This window comes from Python bivittatus, unplaced genomic scaffold (assembly GCF_059951505.1).
Source record: "Python bivittatus isolate LINGU-HERP-01145 unplaced genomic scaffold, Pbiv_v1 ctg000840_np1212, whole genome shotgun sequence".
NCBI lineage: Eukaryota > Metazoa > Chordata > Lepidosauria > Squamata > Pythonidae > Python > Python bivittatus.
The window spans coordinates 20,988,901-21,013,713 of NW_028277113.1; the positions used below are offsets into that span (position 1 = coordinate 20,988,901).

The 24,813-nt window shown below is 37.3% G+C and overlaps 1 protein-coding gene across 4 annotated transcripts in view; it reads left to right on the top strand.

Annotated features, from left to right (window-relative positions):
* Positions 1 to 24,813, top strand: part of CARMIL1 (capping protein regulator and myosin 1 linker 1) — a 151,803-nt gene that overhangs the window by 49,465 nt on the left and 77,525 nt on the right. For 3 of the 4 annotated variants that reach the window (XM_007421932.4, XM_025175171.2, XM_007421933.4), the window contains exons 3-9: positions 12,615 to 12,665; positions 17,164 to 17,223; positions 19,159 to 19,280; positions 20,514 to 20,611; positions 20,977 to 21,047; positions 21,221 to 21,294; positions 24,441 to 24,516. In XM_007421932.4, the coding sequence (XP_007421994.1) occupies positions 12,615 to 12,665; positions 17,164 to 17,223; positions 19,159 to 19,280; positions 20,514 to 20,611; positions 20,977 to 21,047; positions 21,221 to 21,294; positions 24,441 to 24,516 (552 nt within the window). Of the gene's footprint in view, positions 1 to 8,138; positions 8,202 to 12,614; positions 12,666 to 17,163; positions 17,224 to 19,158; positions 19,281 to 20,513; positions 20,612 to 20,976; positions 21,048 to 21,220; positions 21,295 to 24,440; positions 24,517 to 24,813 lie in introns of those variants that run through there. The other variant, XM_088130552.1, reaches the window with a different exon arrangement.

The window sequence follows — 24,813 nt, forward strand, 5'->3', positions numbered from 1 at the left end:
CTTCTCAGCTAAAAAGGATACAGTACACCTTGAAATTATATCATACTCCCTGATGACTCCATACTTAAGCACTATGAGTCTCAGATTCAGACCTGTAAACAGATTTTAGGTAATGTCCACTCCAACAAAATACCATGCAGTTAGCATAGATCAAAGAAACTATTCTTGACCTAAGGTTAGGTTTAGAACCCTTTCCAGACTAGTTTCCAGTTTTAGCGTCAGGGATACATAAACTAATTAGGGAACTAAAACCTGGAAAGCCCTCGAGGGTGGATTTAATCCCTCCTGAATTAATAACCTCTCATTCTGTCAGTCTTGTGAGGTAGTCCAGACAAGAAAGCACATCCAGATGAACTAATTTTACTTTATTGTAAGGTTATATTAACAGAATCTTGCAAGTCTGAAAGTACCTTTCTTCCCCGTTACTTTTACAGCCCAAGAAACTAGGGGGGATCCCTTCTGAGACATTTACCACACTCACATTCCTGCTGCGAGCTAAGCTGCCTCTTATCCTACCATTTCCCTGGCTGTGGCTCTTCCCCCTTTCTCCCAAGATCATTCCCACATACCATTGCACATTATGACTGGTGGGTCCGGGTACTGCCTTCTCTTTTCACCTATATAAATAAAACAGAAATTATTCCTGGTGACTGGGGCACAGCAATCAGTGTTGTTGTTTGGAAAAGGGAAGGAAGGATGTGCCAGCAAACTATCACCCGGGGAGTCCTCTGAGCATAATCAGTAAGATATACAGGTAGTCCTTGACTTATGACCATTCACTCAGTGCCCGTTCAAAGTTACGATGACACTGAACAAAGGGACTTATGACTGGTCCCTGAAGTTATGGCTGTTGCAGCACCCCTGTGCTCACATGATTAGAATTCAGGTGCTTGGCAGCCCGCCCTCACTTATTACTGCAGGGGCACTTCAACTCCCCCACCTACTATCTCCCCCCATCTATGCCCTTTTGGCCCCCTGCACTCTGCAGCCCTTGTCGCCCTACCTGACCTTCACTGTCTTCTTGCTCCTGCGGCTGACCAAGCTTGCCTGGCCTGACCCTTCGTGAGACAGCTGCTGGCCACATGAGGCTTTCTTCTCAAAGTCATGCATGGTAGTTTCCTCGCAAGACCTGGTGAAGACGGCCTCACATGGCCAGCAGCTGCCTTGTGAAGGGCCAGGGTGGGCATGCCTCATCAGCAGTGGGAGCAAGAAGACAGCGAGGGTCAGCTTGGATGGCTGAGTGCAGGGTAACAAGGGCAACTGGGGCTGTGCTGGCTGGGGCTTTTCAGGGTGCTACAGCTTTGTGCCGCGCTGTTGGGCCGGGCTGAGGCAGAGCTTCACGCAGCTCCAAGAGGCTTTTTAGTGTGCCACTACTCTGGGGCTGCAAAAAGTCCCAGAGCCATGGTATGCCAGGAAGCCCCTTTGCGCCCTGCTGCTGGGCTGGGCTGGGGCTGGGCTTTGCGTGGCACAAAGGGGCTTCCTGGTGCATTGTGGCTCTGGGCTGCAAAAAGTCCCAGAGTCGCAGCATGCCAGAAAGCCTAGCCCCAGCAGAAGGCAAAAAGCCCCAGAGCCATGGCACATCAGGAAGCCCCCTTGTGCCACGTGAAATCCAACCCTGGCAAAAAGCCCCAGAGCTGTGGTGTGCCAGGAATCCCGGCTCCAGTCTGGCCCAGCAGTGCAGTGCAAAGGGGCTTCCTGGCATGCTGTGTCTCTAGGGCTGTTTGTGGCCCCAGAGCTGTGGCATACCAAGAAGCCCAATAGCCACAGCATATTCTTTCCCCGGCCTTCCTGAGCTTGTGCCGCACCATAGTACCCCCTTCCGCCAACTCATGCGTGGCCTGCACCCTATTTCCAGGGAAATTCTCTGGAAGAAATTGAAAGCTTCTACCATTGATAGTTACTCACATCACAATAATACACATGCAATATAAAGATATCGGTTTGAGAGTGAGATGTACCACAGCTGAATACAGTGGGGCAAAAAAGTATTTAGTCAGCCACCAATTGTGCAAGTTCTCCCACTTAAAAAGATGAGAGAGGCCTGTAATTTTCATCATAGGTATACCTCAACTATGAGAGACAAAATGAGAAAAAAAATCCAGAAAATCACATTGTCTGATTTTTAAAGAATTTATTTGCAAATCATGGTGGAAAATAAGTATTTGGTCACCTATAAACAAGCAAGATGTCTGGCTCTCACAGACCTGTAACTACTACTTTAAGAGGCTCCTCTGTCCTCCACTCGTTAGCTGTAGTAATGGCACCTGTTTGACCTTGTTATCAATATAAAAGACACCTGTCCACAACCTCAAACAGTTTCACTCCAAACTCCACTATGGCCAAGACCAAAGAGCTGTTGAAGGACACCAGAAACAAAATTGTAGATGTGCACCAGGCTGGGAAGACTGAATCTGCAATAGGCAAGCAGCTTGGTGTGAAGAAATCAACTGTGGGAGCAATAATTAGAAAATGGAAGACATACAAGACCACTGATAATCTCCCTCGATCTGGGGCTCCATGCAAGATCTCACCCTGTGGGGTCAAAATGATCACAAGAATGGTGAGCAAAAATCCCAGAACCACATGGGGGGACCTAGTGAATGACCTGCAGAGAGCTGGGACCAAAGTAACAAAGGCTACCATCAGTAACACACTACGCCGCCAGGGACTCAAATCCTGCAGTGCCAGATGTGTCCCCCTGCTTAAGCCAGTACATGTCTGGGCCTGTCTGAAGTTTGCTAGAGAGCATTTGGATGATCCAGAAGAGGATTGGGAGAATGTCATATAGTCAGATGAAACCAAAGTAGAACATTTTGGTCTAAACTCAACTCGTGTTTGGAGGAGAGAGAATGCTGAGTTGCATCCAAAGAACACCATACCTACTGTGAAGCATGGGGGTGGAAACATCATGCTTTGGGGCTGTTTTTCTGCAAAGGGACCAGGACGACTGATCCGTGTAAAGGAAAGAATGAATGGGGCCATGTATCGTGAGATTTTGAGTGAACACCTCCTTCCATCAGCAAGGACATTGAAGATGAAATGTGGCTGGGTCTTTCAGCATGACAATGATCCCAAACACACCGGCCGGGCAACGAAGGAGTGGCTTCGTAAGAAGCATTTCAAGGTCCTGGAGTGGCCTAGCCAGTCTCCAGATCTCAACCCCATGGAAAACCTTTGGAGGGAGTTGAAAGTCCGTGTTGCCCGGCGACAGCCCCAAAACATCACTGCTCTAGAGGAGATCTGCATGGAGGAATGGGCCAAAATACCAGCAACAGTGTGTGAAAACCTTGTGAAGACTTACAGAAAACGTTTGACCTCTGTCATTGCCAACAAAGGATATATAACGAAGTATTGAGATGAACTTTTGATATTGACCAAATACTTATTTTCCACCATGATTTGCAAATAAATTCTTTAAAAATCAGACAATGTGATTTTCTGGATTTTTTCCCCCATTTTGTCTCTCATAGTTGAGGTATACCTATGATGAAAATTACAGGCCTCTCTCATCTTTTTAAGTGGGAGAACTTGCACAATTGGTGGCTGACTAAATACTTTTTTGCCCCACTGTATCTCTTAGACACAGTGATAACCAACAACGAGGTTAAACAAGGGTGTATTCTGGCCTCATTACCCTTTAATATTATATCAATACAATGGCTAGTACTCTTAACAAGGGAGATTTTCAACTCCCCGAACTGCACGGCAGACTTGTGTCTAAGTATACTGCTTTATGCAGACAATGCATTCTTACTATCACAAATGTGGAATTCAGCAGCCGTTTATTCTTCTTCTCCAGAGGTGTCCAATACATACCAGCTTTCCTCAAACTTTTTGAAGCCAAGGCATTATTCCACCTCTTACACGGAGCCCAATTAAATCCAGCTATTAATTATTCGAACTTGGAAAGGATACAGTCAGAATTTCCTAAGAAAACCATTTCAAATGGTGAAATATGTGCCCAATGTTGCCCTGTGAGTGGAGGCAGGACTTACAAAAGTCAAAACAAGGGCATGGCTGTATGTGTTCAAATACTGGCTAAAGGTTCATTTCCAACCTCAAGGTCACACACAGCTAATATTAATTGATAAATATGATTCTTTCTGAAAACTCTAAATTGCCAAAAACATTATAGAAACTGGGTTTTTCAAGGAAGATGCTCATGCCTTTGGGACAAGATCAGGCAATGGCAGTTCTTAAGCAAAGGATCTTTGATATAGAATTACAGTCAGAATATAGTAAGCTCTCATTTAGGGTACCATTGAGCCATAGCAGTGCACACTTTAGAGCAGTATGGTAACTAGATCAACTTACAAACAATAAATTTTGGCTAGCATTTACATTATTGCAGTTCAATATTATGCCATCCAGCAGAGCTGGATGGAAAATTTCATAAAATGTCATATGCTGAAAGGCTCTGCCCTTTTAAAGTTGGTAATATTGAAACACAAACTCATATTCTGTTATATTGTAATTTCTATTGAGACATAACCCCACAGACTGAAGAAATTTATGTTCAGTTTTTACTGGCAGTAGTATCTCTTGCCATTGAAGAGTTTGTTTTTGCGGCTTGTAAAACACACACTGTTGATAACAAAATAATGCCAGCATGATTGTACATTTTTCACATTTTGTATGCCTTATTTTATATGTTCTCTTTTGTAGTGTATATTCTGTAGGTTTTATTTAGTAAATCTTATTTAATGTGGGTCGCTGACGCTTACAAAAAAGTTAAGAACCCATGACTTTGAGCATACTTTCTTTCCTTTTAAGACACCACATAACCTTTAACTGCAACCAGGTTAATAAAAAATACATACAGTTTTGTTTTTAACTTTCTAATTTTTAGTTGTATCCACTTCCTAGATACACATAAATCACTTAAATCATTTAAGTATGGTTGCTGAAAGTTTGTCATCCGTGAAATAAACTTTGAAATATAGATATTCCCCTTTCCCCCAGGGAAATATTACTCATCTTCCAATTATCCTTTAAACTCTTTGATTAAACTTTTTAAATTTATGCTTATGTTTTCAAATGACTAAATGTACAATCTTGATTTTTACTGAAAAGTATCTATTAACTTTAGTGTCTAGAACGATGGAATTTATATTCATTAGAAGCTCAGAATTAATGTTCAGATGTACAGTGTATAATTTAGAAATAGGAATCATGGGATAAGTTATCATGGGATAAAGTAAAGAGTTATTTAAAAGAATAAACACCACAATGTGAATACTACCTGCTAACTAAAATATCTCATATTAAATTATCTATAGAATACTGCATTCAGATAAAATTCTTCATCCTAGGGGAAAAAGTTAATTATCTAGTTAATTGGCATCTATTTCTGGGCATTTACTCAGAAATATAAAAGACTAAAGAGCAAACAAGTAGCCACAGCTTTCACATTTGAATAATTTTACATTTGGATGCATGGCGGGGATGGGGGTTTGTTCTCCAGCTCTTCTTTGGTTCTGTTTTCCAACCTAGTGTCTTCCACATGAAGTGGACTATATTTTTAATATTCTCTAGTTACCAAGTCCTTTGTTAGTTTTTCCTGCTCCATTTGGACTGGAAAGCGAAGAAATAAAATTCACATAATTAAATTCCTAATTGGCTAGAGCAGACCTTTTGGAATAGTGGTGGCTATAAGAACGGGGGGGGGGTAGCAACAGAAGTGTAGGACTGTATGCTGTTTGCCACTCTTTTTTTTTAATATTTCTCTTTCAGGTTGCATGGCTTTTCAGTATTTTTATATCATTGTTCCCATGATACATTGATTTCATTTGACAGCATGGATATACTTCAGAATGGTTTGTGAGTTCTCGGGAAAATGAAATTATTTGTGGCCGAGATTCTGTGGGTCATGAAAAGAGCCCAGGAAGCAGTGCTCTCTAGAGGGCCACTTTATTAATACAGTCTTTAATTGTGTATAACAAACTTCTTTCAATATTTAGGGACTTTTTAGAATGTTCTTCAGTGTAGTATAAGAAGCTATAGTCTTAAAACAACCTAGGAAATCCCCAGTGTTTTCACAGAACAGCTTGTATGTGTCAAGGAAATTCTTTGATCCCAGCCATAGGCAGCTCATTACATTTGGGAAAGCTAAGTGAAGTAATGTACAAACACATTCCTTGGTTATTTACCATGCTTATAATGATTAGATTGGCATCTTTATTAAAATCAAGCTGAGAATATATGTTTTAATATTAACAATAAACTTCCTTGACAATCATCATCAATGCCTGGTTTGTCTGGGAAATGAGTTATTTCATTAGTGGGTAACTTGGATAAAAAGAAAGGAAAATATTTTGAAAAAGCCACAGGAAAACTGTATGCCATGAGCTTTGTTGGCAGAGTCTGTTAATCCATTATTAACCAGCTAGTTAACCATATAGCTTAGGTTCACACGACATACTACATCATAATCTAAGCAAATAGTTTATTTGGTTCAAATAACACTGGGTCACAAACTTACCAACCACATTTTAGCCTATATTGTTTTACTGCTGTTAGCTTTATTTCTTATATTTATGTTGCCTATAATTGAGAGTGTGCGTGCATGTGTGCATATGTATGTAGATAGATAGATAGATAGATAGATAGATAGATAGATAGATAGATAGATAGATAGATAGATAGATCGAATGAACGAACGAACGAACGAACGAACACTGCCCAGAGTCACGTTCAATGAGATGGATGGCCATATAAATTTGTTGTGTGTGTGTGTGTGTATTACCATAAGTCACCCAGAAAATTTTATCTTATGGGCCAGTATGCAGATGCCATAAATAAGTAATTAGAATATTAATGAAAACTAGATATTGTAGAGATATTATTACATGAAACTATAATTGCCTTTTTGTTTTTCATGTTAAGAATTGTTCCTCTGAAAACAGTAATAAGTTAGGAATGTTGGCAGATTTTTATTGCACTCCTTACTGTAGCAAATAGTTCTGTCTTTGGAGTGAGAATTATGTCTGAAGTTAATGTAACTTTCCCATATGCATTCATGTATATTAATTTCTTACGCTAAAGTAAGAAAAGGTATGCTCTTCAGCTGTTAATGTAGCACTTTCCTAATTGTTGAGCTATTCCATAAAACAGAGAAGTAAATCTTATGTCTAAGGACAACTTGTAGTAATAATAAATTCATATAATTCCTTATACCTACCAGATTATAACAATGGATTATAATCTAGACTAGGCTGGTCTAGAGGTGGTAGATTATTTCTGTTGCTGTTCTTAGTCAATTACAAATTGATGGTTCCCCAAGATGCAGTTTACACATTGAGAATTGGTAAATTTTGCTAACAGTTTTATACATCTATTTTTATAAAGATGACAGAAATTCATCAATTTGTAGGGGATAGCCTACAAATTATTTATTAAATTCTTTCCTTTTTGAACATTCTGTTTCCATTTAAATTCTCTGCCTCTTAAAAAGAAAAGCAGAACCTGGATATGCTGGTTCTGTGCTTCCTGTATATTTAAAACTCAGCATGTATGCAATTCAGACAGTGCTGTGCTTCGTAAAATATTGAAACTGACATATTTAATCAGACAGTAATAAAGAATGAAGGAAAAGCACTGAACAAGCAAAAACTATTGTTAGCTTCCTTTTTGTGTGGAAACAAAATGGCACACAGTATGTGTGAGAGTGCTCAGACTTGGTGGAAAAGCTTTCAACTGTTAACTAATTTAGAAGGAAGGCTGACCAATTTGCCCAGGAATAAAATATAAATCTATCATAACTATCTGCAAGACCATGAGTAAAATCTGTTTGTTCTATAAGAAATATGGCTTCAACTTATTAAATTAGCAGAAGTGCAGATTCAAATTAAGATCCTGAAAGTAAAACAAGAAACAATGTACAGACCAATTATTTATGATGCTTTCTTTTTAAAAAGAAAAGGAAAGAAAAGAAGGTTATTGATACATCTAACTATGCATACACACACACACCTATGGATATGGATATATGGAAAGAGAGAGAGAGAGGCAGTACTGCTATTGTATTGTTATATTTCCTATTTTATTCTTAACTTTACTTCTAGGACAGGCAAGGGCAATATGTGGATCTTACTGAACTCCAATTCCCATCAATCCTAACCAGCATGGCCAATGATGAGGAATGAAAGAAAGTCTGTCAAACAGCATCTGCAGGTCCATATATTGCTCACTCCTGTTCTAGGGTAAGTGGTCATAAGACATTAAAATGTTAAAAACAGTATAATGTTTGGAAGTGTTTTTTGGTTCTCTGACTGATCTCAAGAGCCCAGAATAAAACATTTGTCTAGATAGGTGCTTGTGTGTTTTCTTCAATTTATCTGTTCAAAGTAACAACTGTTGTTCATCATTTATATAGAGATAACAACAGGAAATTCCCAGAAAGATGGAGTATATAGTGAAACAACTCTGTTTGGTATAGGAAATATTGCTTATTAATAGATGATATACTTTGTATGCACAAATTCCCAGATTCAATCTCTAGTATGTAGAGTTAAAAGAATTACATATGACTCTGTCAAGGATTGGCTACCTGAATTAAGCTTGTTGGATCAATGTTTTGTATGTATATGCATAAAATAAAGAACATGCATAGGGTTGAATCAGGATGGACAGTTACGTTCATGAAAAGTACCAGCATCCAGCAAAAGAATCCAACTGAAGAAAAAGGATAGAAGGGCAATATTTTCTGATTACCTCTTCTACCTGTTGCTTCTTTCAATGGTTTCATAGTCCTCTAGAGCATCTGTTCAGAAGCTGTAGAGGGCTAGGTTGAATTGTAATCATGTCTCCAACGTCTTCCTATAATGCAACAAAATGTTCTCAATCCACTTAATTTAGTAAGATATTCAGAGGATCGTACCATTAGAAAGACTATTCTAGTTCATCTTCCTTTTCCCTCACAGAACAATCAAGATAATTAATACAGAATATAAATTTCAAAATAAAAATGTTGTGACTTAAATCTGCTGTTTTGTAAAATCACTGCTTCATCCACAAATTATAGGAGGGTGGTAATAATTCAGAACAGTTTAAATTTCCACATAAACCAAATGCACAGTCATTCCACATTTGCTTGATGAGACTGTATTTCCTGCCTGCAGACTGATAGTCTTCTTTAAATTGAAGCACCATCAGCTAAAGCACTGGAACAATTGCAAATATGGTTGGAATAACTTTGTCTTTTGTGAGACCAACTCACTTTGTCACCTTCCCCAAAGTTTGGTTCTATTCAGGTATCTTGGGAGTTTTAGTCATATCACATCTAGAAGGCACTAGACTAGGTAAAGTTACACTATGTACATATTTTCTTATTAAATTACAGGGACTGAATTCTGAACACCAAGTAAATATGTCTTATGCTCATGGAATTCCATGTTACTAAGATGTCACCTTAATTCTAAGCTCATTCAACAGAAGTTGTTAATTTGAAATAGACATTGTTTTAAATGACATCGTTTCATTATCTCATTTTAATGTGACATAACTAGCCTTGATTAAGTGAAGATTTCTACCAATGCCAGTGATACTTATATGCATGCATACTAAAATGCAAGTTTGTATACTTGTCCTAATAGCAGATATGAAGGCAAATCCTTAGTCTAGACAAGGCTTTAGTATATATGCATTTTGGTTATGTGCCAAGGGAAAATGGGCAGATGTCAACTAAATTATTTGGTGGATTCAAATGATAAACAATAACCATTTCTACCAATAATGGGCTGCAGGTTATAAGTAGTAGGATAAATGTAATGCTTTAATGAGTTGTTATTGCTTTGGGAATTTTTGAAATAAGTATGATAGCATGACATTAGTTGATCATCTTTTTATAAACTGTGAAAACAATTGATATACGTGGATTAAAAAAAAATAGCATTACTCCAAGCTCTCTGGCATTTTTTATTCAACTTTGCAGACACCTTGATTGATAAAACTATTTTTAGGTGAATTTGTTTATTAAATATCACTGCCTATTAATGATGAAATAGGTAAAAATGACAGGTTATTTCATCTTAATATACATATGTAATGAGATGGAAATTTTTCAAGTTAAAATAGTTAATTCTGAAGCAAGTCAGTTCTTTTTTTTTTTCTTGATATATTTTGTGTTCTTTTAATTTTTATCTGTAAGCTGCCCAGAGTCTCTATGGAGTCATGTGGCCTCAAAATTGAAATAATAAATAAAGTACTGTAAAAGAGCTGTAAATCTGTTACAACTGAATATTGCACAGGGATCTTTGAATTGCAACAAACCATATACTACTTACTACCTTTCTACTAACATTTCTACTTCTTAAGATTCCACCATTTCCTATGTTCAGTGAACTTTCTGCCGATTCCTTCACTTTAATTTCATTGTGCAATAAACTCCTGTTTTCTTTATGATAAACTTACAGGCAGTATTTGTATGTTCAGTTGAAATTGAGAGAACTAGAGCTGAAGCAGAAAAAATACAATGAAGAAAGTATATTTAGCTCTATAATTGTTCATTTGCATTCTCTGCAAGTTGTGGAAAATAAGACAAAGTTAATGATAAAAACATGATAATGCTACTTCATCAGACTAAAAATAGTTCAGCATTCTACTTTTCATAGTGGTCAGCTACAAGTCCACAAAAGGGCAATAATTTTTTCCTATTATAGTTTCCAAGTATCTGGTATTCTACTTTTTGATATGGAGATAGTTGGTGGGTATCTCCTTATTTTGTATCAGTAAATTCCGTAATTCAGCTTTGCCCACTGTGATACCTCCAGATGTGTTAGGACAACAAATTCCCAAAATGCCCAGCTATTATAGTTTAACCATATGCTAAATGATATTGTCACAGGTTCTTCTTTTTGTCTGTATTGAATATCCTGCCAATCAGCTTCATTGAAGTATTGTGAAGTTGTTGTTGTTGTACAATGGCTTATACAGAAAGGATTTGCCCTTCATTTTTCCCATTTCAGCAATGATGTATGAAAACAGGGCACTAGTATTTACAACTTCTCCCTTGTGAATGTGAACTTTCTCGTCGCTTTGTATCTATTTCAACTATTTTCACTTGTGGGAGCCTTTCTCCCACGTTGTCTTCAAAATTGTTACAATTAAAAATTAAAACAGTCAATAGAATGGCATAAAGATAAACAGTAATTATAGATTAAATAAAAGACTGTTATTCCCTCCCACTTCCAAATTTAGGCTTATTTAAGCCTGGCAGCCCCAAGGGGATTCTAAAATTAAAATATATCTTCATCCTGTTTCCCTTTTGCTCTTTCTGTCCCTAATATTTTGAGATTTCCTCCATCTGATATTTTTTCATATTATTTGTTAAATTCTCTTAGCTAATGTCATGGATTGTTCTCAACCATGTCACAGTAACCCATCATAGATTGGGACAACCTTTCTGCTGACATCATTTGGTTTAGATTGGGGTTCTCAAACTTTGCAGTGCCATGATCCCTAAAATGATACATGGATTTTTGTGACATCTTCCCCCAAGAATAAAATCAATCATTTCCTTGAGTTTAGAGTTGGACCAGAAAGAGAGATGCCACTTACTTTCAATAGTTACATTTTAATTGAAATATCCCTCAACTCCAGATGTCTTCACTGCCGTATGACAGAAACCAAATCCAACATGTGGCCCAGACTGTGTGTTAGTTTCTTGATGACTTGGCTCAGGCCCTTGGTTACCATGATGGTCACAAACATCTGAGCTGTTTCAGACTCTCTGCCCAGGGAAGGCAGGCTGATGTCTCCCAGTACTTTAAGTTTGGGAATCTCCACTGCCAACCTAACCATAGCATTGAGCAGCTCAGGCAGGGAAGCCGCTGCACAACAGGAAGATCAGTACAGTAGCTGCAATCCCATCTATTACCTACAGCCCAACTTTACATAGGTCTTACATCCAATTATCAGAGGTCTTACATCTAGTTTCCAGAGTTACCTCTGGAAGCCTTGCAAATTGTATGGCCATTTGCTATGCAAAATAGTGCCTCCATTGGTTCCATAATTTTTGTTGGATAAGATGTACATAAGAATGACTCCCATTGTGCTCTCTACTCTAGTATAATCAGATTCCTGATATCTACCAAATATAATAAAGAAAAAATGTCTCATGCAGCCTTAGCTGTTTATACCCTGTGCGAAGTGCAAAGTTATGCCAGCCAGCAGGGATAGTTGAGTTTTAAACCTTCCCTCTACTACTCTATCTGTACCTATGTGTTGGTAGTGTACATGTACGCATGTGAGAGTATATGAATGCCAAGGTCCCAAAACACAGAAGGAGAGACCTGGCTTCAGATTCTGATTTGTAAAAAAGATGTGCTTTAATTATTCATAAGCTGAATGTGAGCCTGCAAATATGATAGGGCTCTTAAAAGAATCAATACAAGCTGCTTTGACAGAGTAAACTCTTCTAATTCTATAATTTTATACAGATTATTTGTTTACATTCAGTGGATACTGAGGAAATATGAATAGAGTTGCTCTAAAACTCCTATAGATTTGTCTATATGTAGATATTAAGAATTTATAGCATGAAAACATTTTTGAATATAAACGCTTCAGTTTTGTTTCTTTTTTCCAAAGGTAAACATTTGCTATTTATTTTGTAGGTGCTAACATCATGTCGGGCCTTTCTGTTAACTTCCCGTATTCCTACCAAGGTAAGGCTGAATTGTATTACTTTTTTCTTATAATCTAGCAAAGTTCACTTACTTTTAAGATAATATACTGGTCAGTCTTGGAATATAATAAGGAAGTTGAGAATAGTTTAATGGAGTACATTTTAGAGAAAATGCTGTGCATTGTTTCCCATTTTTCTATGTTTGAACTGTTACACTTGGAACAAATTTATGCAATCTTCATGAAGGTATAGGGGCACAGTTTACATCTTGTTGAATATGGAATTTTGTGAAGGTATACATGTGTCTCAAAGATGATTTAACTTCACGATGCTTTTTAAGCTCTAAATTGTAGGTAATATGAAGCTAATAAAGGAACATTCAGATTACTGCTTCACAATTATATTAAATCCAGATGAGTAGAAATCAGTCTTTATTATAGTAGCCTTCTGGGACAGAAATAGTTATATAAAATTTATGTAACAGCTATTTCAGATCATTTGGCTGAATTATAGCCTGGGTTGTTTCTTAAGTGAAAAATCCCTCTGTTGTTCATTTACATATATCAGTATTTTAAGTAGGTCCACTAATTAGTATTATGTCTAGTACTAATTATAGGAATAGGAATTATATCTAATTCTTCAGATATAAATGATAGTTGAGTTTCTCTTTATAATGGACATCATTGTCATATTCAAAGGTGACAAACTTATCCAAACAAAATTTTGTTACATAATCTTCTGCAGTGGATTTTGGAGACAGATTATTCTACAGAATATGAAAGAAACCAATTCTGAAATGAGATGCTGGCTAGAGCCTGTCAGTTCCTCTGGCATGTCAGGCTTTAGGAGTTCTGACCAGAAACATTGGGGCACAGTGCTGATTTCATTAGTATTACTTCCTGGTCCAGTCCTGTTGCCATTTTCACAGTGAAGATTGAGAGGTTGCCAACAGCCTTCTTGCCTCATTCTGCTCCATATTCACATAACAAGAGATATCAATGGCAACTCACTGTACAATTTGCCAGGGATATATTTTTCAGTCGTGGGAGTTGGGTGGGTGGGGGTTGACCATCTGTAATGTTGCTGATTTACCATTTTTCTAGAATTGGTCCTATTTACACTTTGAAAATAAGTGGTGTAATGGAATGTTATGTAGTTTATTATATATCCATTATTTACTCTCAGTAGAGTAGTATCAACTGTTTTGTCTGGAAACAGAAGTTGCAGCTTATGACTTGTCTAACAGCATGTTTCATGAAATACTTTGATTCTTATGACAATTGGAAATTATCGTCTTGGTAAACAAGTTTACTTTTTGCAGACGATGAATTTATATCTGGAGATAATAATTTACTTTATCCTGTATGGACTCTGGCTGACATGATGCTGGCATAAGTCATTATTTTTGCTTTGGTAACAACTACTTCAGAAAGGCTAACAAAATAAAACAGGAGTGGCACTTAATTTTCTCTTTCTTGATTATATGTAGCATATATAGAAGCATTAGTCAGAGTCTTAGCTGTAGTGCAGTAACATTACCAAAGCTTGAATTGTGGCAAACATGCCAAATTAAATGTGCCACATCAGGAAATAAGAGGATATAGCTGAGCTTTTAAAAATACATTTGGTAATTTAAAATCTGTGAAGTAGTGAATCCTGAGGGGAAAAGTATCTGAGCTGCACAGAAAACCATGATTAATACAGAGCCGTCTTAAAATACAAATTAATGACTTGCAATAAGTTTTCTATTCAGACACAGAAGAAAGGTTCCTTTCTCCTTGTTGCAGAATAGAAGGTAAATGTTTTAAATTAGCTATTTGTCCGTTTGAATGCATCCAGTAAGGAGGATCTTATTACTTTCCTATGTAATTGATTTCAATATCAAAGTGCTGTTACTGTTACAAATAAAAATTCTGGTATTCCATTGGAATCTGCCTTCTTAAATCTGAAATGTATTATTCCATGATCTCTACTCTGGAAACTTAAGCAACAGGTCTTGACCTTGTTTGTGTATTCTTTCAGTTATTGAATAATGCCTAGTATATCTCCTCTCAACTTCTCTTCTTAAGGCTAAACATTCCAAATTCCTTCCATCTCTCTTCATATGACTTTGTTTTTAGTCCCCAGTAATCCTTGTTGCCTTTATCTAGATATGAACTACGCAGAATAAAGTAGAACTTTTACTTTTGCTCTTCTTGTTTACTTCTGAAGTTGCAGCTTGCTTGCTTGCTTGCTTGCTTGCTTGCTTTCTCTTTCTTTCTTTCTTTCTTTCTTTCTTTCTTTCTTTCTTTCTTTCTTTCTTTCTTTCTTTCTTTCTTTCTGCTGCCACATAGCACTGCTGAATCATTTTCAGTTTGATTATAACTGCTATTCCAAAATCTTTTTTCCCACCATTACTAAGCCAGGATTTTTTAACCATAATCCCAGAACTAACCCTTCAACACCTGGGCATTTTATTTCTGTTTCCTAAGTAAGGAACTTTGTAGTTGTATTTTTCTGTTAAATTTCATTCTTTCAGTGTCCTTTCTCTAATCTATCAAGTTTTCAATTTTATTTCTATCTTCTGGAGTGTTAGCTAGCCCATTTAATTTTGTGTCATCTGCAGATCTGACCAGCATTTTTTCTACTTCATTGGGCAGTGAATAAAAACCTTGTACAGGATGCAGGACTGAATCTTATTGTGCCCCATTTGATACCTTCAGTTTGATGAGAGTACCATTTGAGTACATTTTTCAGACCTACTATTCATTTGTCATCTCATATTTGTCAGTTTTTCTTTTTCTTTTTCCAGATACTCAGGAACTATTTCTTCTCTGCGGCTGAAAAATGTTTCAGAGTTCCAGCTGTGCAGAATATCATCTGTGTCTCTTGTTTCTAATCATTCACTGAGTTGGCCTCTTTAATTGTTTTTCTTTCTTATGGAGTGATGTTTTCTTGTCTTTCAATTTTAGAGATTTCCATCCTGTCTGTTCTAGCATGTCCTTTGTTTTATATACTTACTGATGTTAGCTGTCATGAATTGGTGGCATACAAATTAAATTAAATTAAATCAATCAATAAATAAATCTTCTCTTTAGCCGAGGTGTGGTCACTTGTTACTCGAATTTTTCAAGTACTGCTATAAGTTAGCACTTGCTGCAAATATGTCAGGTTGTTTGCAACAGAAGCATAATGCTAGAAGCATTGCATGTTAATACTGCAGACTCTGCCTTTTCATCTGTATTTCTGTTTTTCCATGCCAGTAGAAGGCTTTTTTTTTTCTTTTTGCTTCCTTTTCTGATCAGGCAAGGATACACTGTTGATTTGATGAAAACTCCTGTTTGCTCTGTTTGTTTGGTTCAGTCAGCTAGCTCCCAGGAACCTGGCTGCCTTGCTTATTCAGCAAGAAATAGTCATTCAGTCTCCAACAATGAGTAGATTTCAGGACATATTCTTTGCAGTCAGCTGCTTTTCACTCTTTTCACCCTTGTGCTAAGTAGAGAATCCTTCAGAACACACAACTTTGGTTATGCTCCTTTCTTCTTAATCTCCACCTATTAGTAAACTTCTATAGTTTTCTCTATATTTGCTGCCTTAGACACAATTGATGCAATATTATTGCTTTTATTTATCCTCAAGGTATCTCTAATTCTGTCCACAGTTGATTACCTTTTAGCTGTCTAAGTAGGCCATTCTATAAATACTATAAATAAATAAACATATATAAATAGTGTATTTTACAGATAGATACTGTGGTAATGCTACTTGCCATTTCTTTCACATTCCTTCTCAAAATCTACTAATCCTTATGCCCTGTTGAAAGTGAGTATAACTAAAGGCCAAACTACACATGCTGTTAAATACATATCATGAAGTTGCCTACCATATTCTATTTATTTTGGTGTAAGCATGTGATTGGGTATGCAATTATGAGCATTAGTTCTCCCACTGTCAGTGAGAAACAAAATTATAGCAAATCAGATAGTTATAAAAATGATGGACAGAAGGAGATGGGCAAGTGTGCTGAAAAGGGGGCCAGATAGTCTATTACGTGGAACAGCAAGGAAAACCACATGTAAAAGATCTCAAATGATGGATTATTCTTGAGTCACATCAGTTGTTGAAATTCTTTGATGTCTTCCTTCTTCTTCAATAACTATTACTCTTCTAAAGTGCTTGGCTCTCTTGTGACCTTGCCTAAGTGGTTCATTCCTATCTGGGAGTGAAGCCTGACAGTGAACAAATCAGATCATGTCAGGATTAAACAGGTAGAACAGAGTATATATTTATACAGACAGACCCTGAAATGTACATTTTTTCCTTTATTATTATCTCTGCTGCCATCTTCCTCTGTTACCTATGTGTAAAATTTTAGCCCATTAGACCTGGGTCATTTTTTGTGTATGTTTTGTGCCATTTAAGTGAATGATACTTCAGGAATAAAACATTATAATAAAGTATATGTAAATTATATGGTTAATAATTTAATCTTTGTTTAATATGTATTTTAATCCATGTTTTGATATAACAAATAATTTGCTATTCTCTCTGAATTGCAGCTAGAATTAACTTTCAGCTACTTGGAAATCCAAGGAATCACTTGCAATAAACCAGGCCAGGTGAATATTTAGTTACAAATGGACACATAATTTGCAGTAAAATAATCCCAGAATATTTTAATCAGGTTGATGGTTCTGCCACATAGCTTTATCCTTCAAATAGATGAAATAAATTAGTGATATGAAAGAAATTATCTGGATTATGTTGAGAGGAACATTCATAGGAAGATAAAAAATTGAATATTTCTGAACTATGGATATAACATATTACATATTTTGGTTGTACAAAATGTTTGCCTTCACAAGAAAAAAATAAGGACCAATTTGAATGTAGTTTTAGTTTCCATGTTCAAATAAGGAATTAAAGATGCTCTGAATGTAAAACATAAAAATAAGAAGAGGGGTATGCAACAGAAGTCCATTCTGCTGTTTGCAAAGCTTTTTTAAACAGTCCATGGTTTTCTATTTCGCTTATTTGGGACTTATTTTATGTGAATGCATCTTTTACAGGTGTTTTTCTCTGTAAAAAGTATGATTGGGATATAATATTCAAAAATGCTTTTGTGCCCAAACCCCAGGCTCCCATAGCCTCTCTTACATGCTAGATCAGTGTTATCCAAACTTGGCCACTTTAAGATGAGTGGACTTCAACTCCCAGAATTCCCCAGCCAGCCATGGGAATTCTGGGAGTTGAAGTCCACTCATCTTAAAGTGGCCAAGTTTGGACAACTCTGTGTTAGATCATAGCAGTCTGTGGCTTACTATTACTGTACATATGAGCTAGGCAAACCAGGGTTTTCACAAACCACAACTGGAAATAAAGTTTAAATTATGGTTTTAAATGGTAGTTTCCCCACAAGCTGTTTCCCAGGAAAGTTATACTCACAAACCAGACAACAAGGGAAGGAAGCAGAAAGTGCATGAAGTTAATCAATAGGAGATATCAAGTAGTACACTCATATTTAAGTTTGATATTTGATTTTTGTGTTAATATGATCTTGCATGTTTAGTGAACATCAGTTGGAGATATAAGAGTGGATTATTTACAACTTTTTCCTAAGTTCAGAAGGGATACTCTGAGATATTTACTTCATAGGAAAGCATTTCCTCTTCCATCTCCTTTAGGAATGGGAGGACATACTGAAGTTTGGGAGAGATTCCATGTTTTCCTTTGTCCTGAGGTGACCAAAGGGTTTGTTGCATTCTCCATTTCATTCCATTTTCCCAAGGAGTTAAATAAAAACAGTGTTGATCTGTGAGCATATTCCTGTCTCAAATATATGGAGATGGGTTGCTGCACCAATCTCCCTTTCCTCACAGGCACCGACACTAGGGCTGTGCAGTCCTTCAAGTTCAGTTACAAAAAGGTGGTTTGGAACAGAAGTATGAATGTCATATCTTTCTGCAAATCTTTAAAGCAGCTAGATCTTTTCCTGAAATCACATGGCAGCTGAGAGATCCATCATGTGGTTCTGGGGGGGGAAATAGCTGCTTTAAAGAGCTGCAGGCAGATACTAAATTCACACTCTTACGTGTTCCAAAGCCTCTTTTTGTAATCAAATCCAAAGTACTACACAGGCCTAATAAGCATACAGATGCACAGATCCTTTGTGACGTCCTGCCATATGAAAAAAGATTCCAGGGAAACAGTGCTGCAGGTTGAAAAAGCAACTTACAGAATGTGTAAATCAGAGATCTTATAATAATGTTTATTCAAATATTTATATGGCCTGGTAATACCAGGGGATATTGAACTGCAGTTTAGCCATGAATTAGAGTGGGACAGAAAAGTGACTCTGGCCTAAGATATGCCAGATCATATAGCTGCCCATGTTATGCTTCAGCAGTCCTTCCTCTTTTCAGACAGAGAAACATAGATTCTAACTGATTTTGAATGTATTGGTTTTAAGTTACTAAATGTTCACTACTGATATATTTGCAATTTTTAAGGGTTATATAAAGGGTTACCTCATGTCTCTCCCATTTTTTATACAGCTGATTGTAGAAACTGAAAAGTGCAACATTTCTATGAAGTTAACTTCATCTGAAGATGTTCATGAAGTATTAGCACATATTGGAACATGCCTTAGGAGGATATTCCCTGGTCTGTCTCCAGTGTAGGTACTCATTGGGATAAACGCTTAGAAAAATAGACTCCATCTCTCTCTTTCTCACATGTTGTATTTGTGTATGTCAATGATGCTGTTCTGTCTTCTCCACATTTCTAGAATAACATTTGAGAATGTTTATTAAATTTATCCAATGAAGATAGAATGAAGTGGGCTTCAATACATTTTGTATCCACCTGGTACCCTCTGGCAAAAAAATACAGCAGAGTATTCTTTGGTATAATATACCAGGATGTATTGACTCAAACCACTTAGAAGTGGTGGGGTATAAGGGCTATGCAACATTTTAATTCAAATAGAAAAAGGTGTTTTGCAGCATGGAGGGGCACTCGTGTAATATCTGCTGGCTACTCTTTAAAGCAACTGCATCTTTCCCCAGAATTGCATGGTTATCTTCCACAAGTGCAGCATGTTCCCAGGAAAAGAGGTATTTGCCTTAAGGTGGTAGTAGCAGGTACTATGTACAATACACATCTATGCACAATTCAAAGCAATTGTTTTCCTTTCAAATCCAAAGCACTGCACAACCCTTATGAAAACAAAGTAGACTTAATATTGCGGGTGGGAGATAATATCTATCCAGGGAACAACTGGCATTGTCCAGTCGTGCAGCTATTATAGTTGCTGTTATTTTGCAGGATACCAATACAATACCTTCTTTGGCAGCTTCCGGGTATCAGGTGGTTTGGAAAATACTGAACTTTAAAAAATGTCAGTGCTGTTTCAGTGAAGATTTCAGGATTTCATTATGTGCAGTCTTAATTACTAGATGTTTCATTTTATCATAGCCAAAGTAAGGTAAACAATTCCAAATAACTTTTCTGAAGTATCAAAAGTAACCAGATAATAAGATGATTGCAAATATCACAGAGATGAGATCACAGAGACTGCAAAGTGGCTTTGCAGAGTTCTCTGGGATTTATATGGATAAAATACATACAGTTTGAGCAGTTCTTAAATCTAACAGAATTTCGACATTTATGTTAGCTGAGGGATAATTACTTAAAGGTCCACCATGTTAGAAATGCATTATGATATGCAGGAAGTGTGATTAATGGGAAAGGAGGCAGCAGACCTTCCATCTCAGCTCACCCTTTCCTTTAAATTTCAGACATGGGACATCATCCCATTGAAGCTTGCAGTTCAAGTACATAAGTATGAAATAGCAAACTACAGTTGAATGAGTTCGAATTCATATGTGCATTTACTTCTTGCATATAGGAGAATAATGAAGAAAGTAATTATGGAGCCCCCGGACAGGCTGGCTCATCTCCAGACTTTATGGGACAGTCAAACTGTGGGAGAATTAGGACCATGTGGTGAGTGTGTGTGCTTTTTCAGCTGAAATATGCAGTTTCTGGCATCACCAGTACAGGGAAGCTTAGTTCTATTTCTGGTGTAGGATTTGCTTTTTGGAAAAATATAATTAGTCCTAAGGTGTAGTTAGAATGAAGAGCCATTTTGAGCAGTGTGGGAAGATGCTATTTTTATGCCTTATCCTGCCCTGCTGTATATTATAAAGGAATGTGCTCTAGGTTCAGTTAGTTGCATACTGTGCTTGTAGGATAGTGTAAGTGCCAAGGAGAGAGAAAAACAGCTTCCCATCAGCATATGTGAATCAGCTTTTAAAGAACTTGCTCCCCGCGGTGATAAATGGTTAGTGTCCTTTTTTGTTTGTCTTTAGGTGGCTTTTCTCAAATGTATGCATGTGTTTGTGACTGGCTGGGTTCTCCATATAGGGAAGAAGTGCAGTGGGTAAGTACAGAAATAAGATTGGGGAAGCTTACTTTCAGCTACTGAGGCAAAAAGAAACAAAAAAAACCCTTAACTAATGGGTTAACTAAACCCTTAACTAACGTAAGCAATTTGTACTAAGGAATGAAATAGCCTTTCTCTAAAATATATTTCGTTCTTCTGTGTCTAACTAGGATGTTGATACCATTTATCTGACTCAAGATACCAGGGAATTAAATTTGCAAGACTTTAGCCATCTTGACCACAGGTAAATACTAAGATCCTGCATAAATGGAAGTGTACTCTAATGTGAAGGATACATCTGTACAGTAATCATGTTTTGATCTCACTGGGATACTAACAGAAGAACCTTTTGTTCAGGGTTGTAACAGCTGGGAAGGGCTCATCTTGCTCTTTGTTTTCACTAGTTTGCAATTATGAGATATATATGAATAGAAAGTACTTTCATTCATACATTGGGTGAAGCAGTGTTCCTTCTAATTGCAGCCCTTCATATTATGGTATGCAGTTTTATAAGGGGGGTTGGAGTTGCTCCTTGCTTCAAATGGCTTACTTAAATGAGCTTAAAAACCTCCAGTTTAGATCCAGACTGTATTTATGAATTGTGAACTACTGGTTCATACATAAAACACTTTCTAAGTGTATGTGTTCTATTAGTTGGAAATAATAGTGTTAATAGAAAGGGGCTCATCAAAATTAAATACTTAAAATTGCATTGGAAGTGAGTTAGAACTCACTGAGTTTTTCATATAAGGTACTGGCCAGAAAAATAGCTTCTTGTTCAAAAGCTAGGAGCCAGTGAAATGTTAACATATTACAGGTAGTCCTCATTTAACGACTGCTTGTACAGCAACCGTTCACAGTTAACAATGATGATGAAGCAACCAGTCCTTACATTTATGGCCCTTGCAGGTCTGTGAAGCAAAGGAAAGCTGAAGTAAAATTGTAAAATTGTGATTTTCACTTAGTGACTGCTTCGCTTAATGACCAAGTTGCTGGTCCCAGTTGTGGTTGCTAAACAAGGACTACCTGTAATTCCAAAAACCACTTGCCATTGTATATCAAAACTACTGTTCCTTTTTCATCGTGGAAGAAAGTTAGCAAACACTCAACTGGTGTGCAAAGTTTTTACACTACAATTTTAAAATATTGTTTATCTTCAGAAGGTAGGACATTGTTCTGAGGGCATTCAGCCAAATTGCCTGTGTGGCTGCATCAGCTACAGGGGGGATACTGTCAGCAAATTTATCACAGAATCAGAGAGCTGGAAGGGGCCATGGAATCCAGCTGGGTGCGCAGTGCAGGAAATGAAGTTATTTCCGACAGATGGCTGTCTAGCCTGTGTGAGTGGTGTGTAGATATATATATTTAATATTACATAACTTCTGGTCAAAGTATAAGTACCCAATGTCCATATAATATAAGTACCCGGTGGATGAAAGATTCTGATGATAATTCAATACATTTAAAGGGTACCAGCCATTCACCTACCTACCTTCACACACACACACACACACAAATAATATACATGAATAATATACACATGCATGCATATATACATATATATATACCCACACACACACACAGCATACAAACATATACACATACATAAACATAAGCAGACATCCAGAGACTCTCTTGGCCATTCTTTTTCCAGTCCTGAACGTCCGCGACATCTATTCTATGCTCTGATAATGGTTCTCAAAGCTTGTTGATTCCTGCCTGAATAACTTCAGCTCTTACAGTTACCGCTGTTAACAAAGGCAACCTGACAGCTTGCTATTGAAGAGGAAACAAAAAATTGTATAGGGTTTTTTCCCATGCCTAGGGAAGCACTGAGGGGCACATGAAATAGTTGATCGGATCCCTGTTGGAAGGTCTTGTTTAGATCAGAAGCTAAGTCAGCAAGGATTTTGATGCTCATTTTCTGTCATCTTTGAGTGCAGAGGTTAGTTTTCCAATTTTGAATGTCAGAGGAAACCTATGAATTGCTTAGGCCTTCAGTGAAGAAAAGCTGCATGTGCAAAGAAAGAAAGGAGCTTTTAAGATATACTAATGTATTGCTTTGCTATCTTTATAGGTATTTTTGTTTGAGCTAATTTAAAATATGTCTTTTTTTTCCTAGCAGAAACTTGAGGATGAAATGTCTTCTTAAAAATAGAAAAATATTTTGAAAAATATGAGTTTGTATCAGAACAGCTTGAGTTTTAGAGTTAATGTTTTATTTTAATCTTTGTTATGTTATTCAATGATATTAAATACATGTGTATGAACTTTATTTGAACTATCTAGTAAAGTAAGTGCTTTAGTAACACTTAATGAGGCTCTGTTGTGGTCAGCATGCAAACGTTTAACATATGTGCCTCTACAGGTAGTCCTTGCTTAACAACCACAATTGGGACTGGAATTTCCATTGCTAAGCGATGTGGTCATAAAGCAAGATGTCATGAGGCTGCATCGCTTAGCAATGGCAATCCTGGCAGTCCCAGTTGCCATCATTAATGAAGAATCGCAGGTTGTTAAGTGAGGACCCATTCCAGGCTTGGTCCTTCCCAGCCCCAAGCCTCACTAAGGTAAGGGACTGCCTCCAACTCCCCCCACCTGCTTATCTCCCCACCATCTATGCTCTTTTGGCTCCCTGCTGCCCTGCACTCCGCCACTCCAGCTGACTTTTGCTGTCTTCGTTGTCTGCTAAAAAGCCCCTTCGTGCTGCCAAAAAAAAAAAGCAGCACAGCGGCTCTGTGGCTGCTTTTGGCGCTTTTTTTCTGCAGCCAAATCCCCAGCCCAGCCCAGCCCAGTCTGGTCCAGCAGCCAGGCAGGCATGCTTCATCAGCAGCAGGAGCAATAAGACAGCAAAGGTCAGCTGGTGTGGCAGAGCACTGGGCAGCAAGGGGCCAAAAGGGCATAGATTAGGGGGAGATAAGCGGGTGGGGGGAATTGCAGTGGCTGCTAAATGCCTGAATTTTGATCACATGACTGCAGGGGCACCGTAACTTTGAGGACTGGTCGTAAGTCCCTTCATTCAGCACCGCTGTAACTTTGAACAGTTGCTGAGCATATAATTGTAAGTCAAGGACTACCTGTAATTTAATGAAGAATTTATAAGAGGAACAGCATATCAGATTAAAATATATGAAATTAAGTGAAATAAAAAAATACATTGTAACTTGGTTGCTGAAAACACTTCCTAAGCAGACATTTCTTTTTTATTGTGTATGGGATGCAAAAACTCAAGGTTCATGAGTTAATGTGAGAGAAAAATTATAATATGAAGTTCCTACCTTTTCAATCTGTCAGAGTTATTCCTTCATTTAAAAATTAATACTCTTTCTCCCAAATCAGTTCTGCCTAGAAATTTTTATTTCAGTATATGATTTTTTTTTCTCTCCTTAGAGATTTAATACCAATAGTTGCTGCCCTGGAATACAATCAGTGGTTTACAAAGCTTTCCTCCAAGGATCTAAAGTTAGTAAGTATTAGGATGCAGGATGACTGTACCTTGATTCAAGGTGTTTGGGGAATCTTGTCATGTAGAATATATAATTATTTTAGAAGGGTAGTTGTTCAGTTGCTTCTGACTTTTCATGACCTGGTAGACATCATTGCACCAGGTTTATCTGTCAGTAACTGCTTCTTCTGGTTCTTCTAAACCTATCCTTATGTCATCAGTAATAGTATCTATCCACTATGTCTTTTTATTGGCCCCTTTGTTCCAAGGATCAGGATCAATGGCAGTTGCCTTTTCATTATTTGTACTGAACATTTT